Below are 6,000 nucleotides of genomic sequence, written 5' to 3'. Positions count from 1 at the left end.
CAGTTGGCTTTTTGTTCAGAATGCACTATATGGGGATAAGACTAACCATCATTTCCTCATACCCGGAGTAGTACTCTATAAAGCCGTTGTTGTTGCTTATTGCTTTCTAGTCTACTACAATCTTTCTTTCTTTATTCACACTCACAAATCTTCTTACGAAAACCTTTTCTCCAAACCCGTTTTCTAAAACCGTTTTCCCTAAAACGGGGGTGGAGGTTGCAAGAGGCACTCGGTGTGCCATCGACAGTCCGTAATCGAGTTGGCTGGCTTGTTCGTGAGCGGGAACAAGTGCCGCACAATCGCTAAGAGAAGCTTCCGAAAGAGCGATTGTGACACAGTGCACACCACTACTATACATTTACTATACATGGTTCAAAATCAAATTAATCCAGGTCGTCTTGTAAGCTAAGTAATATGATGAACATTTCAGCTTGGCTGCTCAGAATCCCCAGTTACCAATTCCATGGCTTTGCTTTCACCATTTGTTTGTTATCTAATTGAGTCCTTTCCGTAAAAAGCTTCTATTTTACTTGGAGTTGGGTGTGGATCCACGTAAATTGCCGATTCCAAAAGTTCCCTTGCACTGCCCAATCAATTCTGCGCGTATTCCTTCTCATGGCTGTCCTTAGTCCTCCCAAACTCCTAATTTCATCTTCTCTTCTCCAGTTCCAGCAGCTCCATTACCCAATTCCCTTCAATTTTCAGCAAAAAAACCCTAATGGTATCAATAAACATTTCTATTTAGAACGCCATCAGCGTCTCCTTCCTCTGTCTAGAGCTCTTAGCGAATGGCAAGATTATGAAGAGGCAGTGAAGCGCAAGGATCTCGCTGAAGCTCTTAGGTTTCTCGAATCCTTTGACAGAGACAGCGCAATCGAACCCATTAATGATTCCGCACCTGCTGGTTCAGCTCCGTCTGCTCTTGCGAATCCGCGGTTGTCTGGCTGGGAGAGGGACTGGGAGGTACTAGACACTTGTTTGAATGCGGATGATATGAAGCTTGTTGCCGATGCTTATGGGTTTCTCAGGGATAGAGGATTTTTGCCCAATTTTGGAAAATTCAGGAATATTGGTACACCCCTTTCGTAGTCTCCACCATGTGAATTTATTTCATTAGTGTTGAAGGTTTTTAGCCTTTTTGTTGTTGTTGTTTTTGTTGTTGATGATATCAAATTGGGAAATTCTAGTTTACGTTTAGAAATTAGTTCCCATCTGTCAACTTTGAAGTTCGTGAAGATGGTGCTGGTGAAGATTGCTAGCAGCATGAAACAACTTTCCCTTTCGGCTTCCACCAATCTCTTTTATATCTACATGTCGTATTGCAGGGGCTTTAATTTATTGTTGATTTTTAGTGCCCATTTTACCTGATGATTTGTGTATGTCGAGTTTCCTTGAGGCTCTAAATTTTTGTGAAGTTATGGCCTAATATAATTTGTCAACGTCTAAAAATTATCAACAACGAGGGATGTCAAATTTATTGATGTTCCTTTATCCACCAGTTCTATACTTCTTATTGGAGCATAGCTCATACTGATGAACCAACCATGCCTGCAGTTTTGGAGGGTCGACGAGATGTCACCCCATCTGTGTTGGAGTCTACAACTGGATTAGAAGGTGATTTGATAAATCTCGGCTTTCAGATAGATTTATTATTCATATTCCACTTACCACTTACTTTTCTCTTCCTGGCTTCTTGTGTTATTCCAGTGTCCAAGTTGTCTCCAAAGAAATGGGGTGTTTCAGGCAGCTCTCGTTACGCTTTGATTGCTTTTCTTGGTGGAACATCATTTCTGCTCTCGCAGGACATAGATATTAGGCCAAACCTTTTGGCACTGCTGGGGCTAGCATTTTTGGATTCTATCCTTCTTGGTGGTACTTGTCTAGCACAAATCTCAAGCTATTGGCCACCATATAGGCGTCGAATCCTTGTACATGAAGCTGGACATCTACTGACTGGTATGCTCTACTAATATTGGAGCTTGTCAAACCCTGTGGTAATATCTACCAATTATTCACGGGCGGGCTATTTACTTGGAATGGTAGTTCATGCAATTATGTGAGCACAGCTGCTGAATGTTGATAAAAGTTCCTATACTCTATTACAGCTTACCTCATGGGCTGCCCGATTCGTGGAGTGATTTTGGATCCAATTGTTGCTATGCAAATGGGGATACAAGGACAGGTAAACAATCCTTTCATATGCATTTTAAACTAAGGTCTTGAAATGATGGTAATTGACAATGATTTCAATATGAGGTACCCTTGTGGGTTATGCATCAAGCAGGTGGCTTTGTAACTAAACGAAACAAGTATAATAAAATTAACTCAATAAGATAAACTCAATGATACATCATATGAAGTTGTCGCTGTGATAGAATGGATAAGCAATAGGTTAGAGAGTAGTGGTGGACTTGGATGGCTAAATTTGAAATCTTTGATTCTGTATTGATGAGTCTTTTTATTCTGAATTTAATAGGCAGGTACGCAGTTTTGGGATGAAAAAATGGCAAGCAGCCTTGCTGAAGGACGTTTGGATGGTACTTCCTTTGACAGGTGATCATGATAAAAGGTTGCCTCTTTTGAAAAGGATCCACTCTATTTTTCTATTATTCTTCCTGTTATAGTACTGTACTAGAAATCCAAAAAAGAGCTAAAGTAGCAAGATATATATTGATTGCATTCAGCTGCTGAGCCTTTTAAGGCTTCAAAAGGTTGCGATCTACGAAATAATGAAAGACATAGGACAATTCTTAGCAATGTTTTCTGATTTTAGTGATCATGTGACTGGACTCGATTTTATGCCTGAAACTCTGTATATGATAACTAACTTGGCGATGCCCTGGGTCATGACTGTGGTCAGGTACTGCATGGTCCTTTTTGCAGGTATTGCAGCTGAAGCTCTTGTTTACGGTGAAGCAGAGGGTGGAGAGAATGATGAAAATTTGTTTAGAAGTATTTGCATTCTTTTGCAACCCCCATTATCTGTTGCACAGGTTCTCATTCTAATGCGCTTGAGTGGTACATTCTTCCAATGTACACAAGTATATTTACCACTTCTCTGACTTCTGCTGGTGTTTTCATTTTATAGATGTCAAATCAAGCAAGATGGGCCGTTCTACAATCTTACAATCTGCTGAAGTGGCACAAACATGCACACCAAACAGCTGTCAAAGCTTTGGAAAGTGGAAGCAGTCTCAGTGTTGTAATTAGGAGAATTGAGGATGCATTGTCGACAAATAGATGAAGCATGAAAATACAACCCTACATATTTGTTTCATTCCTCTTCTTAAACTCCTTGCAGGTAACGTCTTTGTGAGATAGTCAGCTTCTTAAACTCCTTGCAGTTTTAGTTTTCTTTTCTTCCTTTTCCTTGCTTTTAAGTTGATTAAAGTTGATCTGGACTTTATCAGGATGCAGAAGATAGCGGTCTTATACATTTATTAATGGTCTGATATATCAATTCGAGGGCCAGTCTTTTCCTTTGGCCACTTCGGCTGCCTGCTATTAGGATAGTTCTTTGGAGGATATGTGTGTGTTGGTGCCCATGTTTTGAACCTTAGGAAAAAGTTGACACTGGAAAGCGGGATGTACAGCATTAAAGAATAGAAGAATGAGACTTGGCTCAGCTGAACCTTTTGTTTTGAGATGGTTGGCCTGAACCTACACTTCTCAAGTAGTTTCAAATGGACACAATTGCCTAGATGTTCCTGCCTGCTCTCTCTCACGAATGCTCGCACACACACAATTCATGAGACTGACCTTTCCCGTCGGTTCTCTATGCCATGTCCTGAACTTTTGATAATTTTGAATAAAACACATAATTTCTACTGTTTACAAGTCTCTGATTTGCCTTGGCTGTGTGTTTCAATTTGCACTTTTGCTATGCGGATCAGTATGCCTTGTTTGTTTCAGAATGGACAGTTCCTTGCTTGTGAATGAAAGGCCATCTCGAATTATTTGTAGGGATGGCCATCTTAAAGCAGCATATTTCATCCACTTTCTTTCAGGCATTGGCTTAGACCATTATTAAGCTCCATCAAACTGATGAAACCCATGTTCTCATCTGGATCTAAACTATTGTCCAAATGCTTCTATAAATGCATTTCCATGGTTTTCTCTGTGCAGGAGGGACCCATCTAAGTTTTAACCTCATGTTGCAGCATAAGCAGGATTGACTAAGTCGATGGATTTGTTATCTAGGGAACACCAAATCCTTTTAGACGATGGACTTCTACAAGAGGCAATTTCTTGAAATACTGACCCTCCATGTATAACATGGGGGGCAATGGATTAGGTACTAAAGCTTAAGATTGAATTAGTTGACCTAAACTTTAAACAGGGTGAACGAGCTATATGTATCAATTGGCTACTTCATTATAAATACATCAATGTGCTTTTTCTTAAGAAGTTGGTCTTTCAATGCATGATGAAGAATAGAATTATATTCTGTGCTGCAATCTGCTTGGCCTTCTTAGCTGTTATTCTCCTGGCCTTGCTCTCGCCGGTATCCCACAGAAAGCAGGCCAAGCACGACAGAAAGCCACCATGGGCAGACCTGTCCCTCTACATCCAACGGCCACATTCTAAAGAAAATGCCAGATCTAACAAAATGAAGCCTGTAACAGAACCAGATTCTGGGATTTTTGTCTTCCGCCGAACGCTCACAAAGGGACCTGAGAACACTTCCCAGATTGTCGGAAACGCGCAAGGTTTCATCATTCCTAACGAACAATTTGCTCGTTCATCGTTCAATATCATCTATCTGAGTTTTGACACACCAGAATATTCGGGCAGCTTGGGTGTCCATGCCAAACGTATCGGGCATGAGAATAGAGAAGAAATGACAGTAGTTGGGGGGACAGGTTCTTTTGCTTTTGCACAAGGGATAGCTATTTTTCTTCAGACAGAGAAGCAGACATCTATTACAGATACATCTTATCATTTAAAGCTTCAACTTCAATTCCCCAAATGATAATGATAATGCAAAGTAATCCCACATGCTTCTTTCTTTGATGATATGTAATAAAGCACAATTTTGTGTACCACTGAGGAAGCATCCTCAGCATTCCAGTTGTAAAAACTACCTGAGTAAGATATACATTATTGTTGGAATAAAGACTAATGGACTTGAGATGTCATTGATCTTTTTAGCTTCTTGTTGAAAACTGCTTTCAGTTATACCATGAAATTACTGATTTCCCAATTCATTTCTTTTTAATTGGAATGTTGATTTGGCAAAATATTCTATCTTTTAAGTTTCTTATTCTTTCAAGCTTCCTTTTCTTTTCTTGAATGAATCTATTGTAAGTTCTACATTTGAGAAAAAATCTGGAACCAGATTTTTTACTAACGAAAAATTTTAGGTCCCGCCTGGTAATCATTTGATTTTTGGTTTTTGTTTTTGAAAATTAATTATATTTCATCCATATTTCTTATAATGATTTGCATCTTTAAGTATAATAGTTAAATTTTTATCCAAATTCTGAAAACAAAAACAATTTTTTTAAAGTTACTTTTTCTAGTTTTCAAAATTTAGCTTAGTTTTTTAAATCAAGGGTGAAAAGTAATAACAAAAGAAGAAATTTTGAGATAAAAGTAGTGTCTATAGATTTAATTTTAAAAAATAAAAACAAAAAATAAAATGATTACCAAACGGGACCATAACTTTCAACCTTTAGAAATGTAGTAGATGTCAATTATTGATGAGTTATGCTCACTTTAGTAAAAAAAAAAATATATTAAATTATGAACTGTAAACATTAACTTGTGAACAATCTTTATGATATTTTTTTAGATGTAAGTGATATACCGGAACTTTTTGTTTTTGCCACTTAATAAATTTGGAATCTATAGTTATAAATCTACTAATGTTGCCGTCAAAGTTCACCTAATTTACTAGAAGTAGAATACTTCTATTCCAATCGGGCAAAATTAAACTAGTTTATTGTCTACCAAAACCTTGGTGAAAACTTGACCTCTTCATACAAATTATTCCAACGT

General features: G+C 38.2%; 2 protein-coding genes across 3 annotated transcripts; both read left to right on the top strand.

Annotated features, from left to right (window-relative positions):
• Positions 1-400: 400 nt before the first annotated feature.
• On the top strand, positions 401-5,138 carry LOC120077976 (ATP-dependent zinc metalloprotease). 2 transcript variants are annotated; one of them, XM_039032121.2, is made up of 8 exons: positions 401-1,072; positions 1,555-1,614; positions 1,708-1,956; positions 2,106-2,182; positions 2,477-2,553; positions 2,861-2,993; positions 3,089-3,301; positions 3,411-3,837. In XM_039032121.2, the coding sequence occupies exons 1-7, from the start codon at positions 616-618 to the stop codon at positions 3,242-3,244; spliced, it is 1,209 nt and encodes a 402-aa protein (XP_038888049.1). In that variant the 5' UTR covers positions 401-615; the 3' UTR covers positions 3,245-3,301; positions 3,411-3,837. The 2 variants fall into 2 exon arrangements, with proteins under 2 accessions (XP_038888049.1, XP_090170316.1); XM_090314190.1 differs by lacking the exon at positions 3,411-3,837 and adding an exon at positions 4,126-5,138 and having other exon boundaries at positions 464-1,072.
• Positions 4,424-5,138, top strand: LOC120077977 (Disease resistance-responsive (dirigent-like protein) family protein). Its single transcript, XM_039032123.2, has one exon. The coding sequence runs from the start codon at positions 4,424-4,426 to the stop codon at positions 4,970-4,972; it is 549 nt and encodes a 182-aa protein (XP_038888051.2). The 3' UTR covers positions 4,973-5,138.
• Positions 5,139-6,000: the final 862 nt, after the last annotated feature.

This window comes from Benincasa hispida, chromosome 5, assembly GCF_027475165.1.
Source record: "Benincasa hispida cultivar pf3 chromosome 5, pf3_genome.v1.1, whole genome shotgun sequence".
Taxonomy (NCBI): Eukaryota; Viridiplantae; Streptophyta; class Magnoliopsida; order Cucurbitales; family Cucurbitaceae; genus Benincasa; species Benincasa hispida.
The sequence above is the reverse complement of the archived record's forward strand: the minus strand, read 5'-3'. Positions and strand labels throughout refer to the sequence as shown.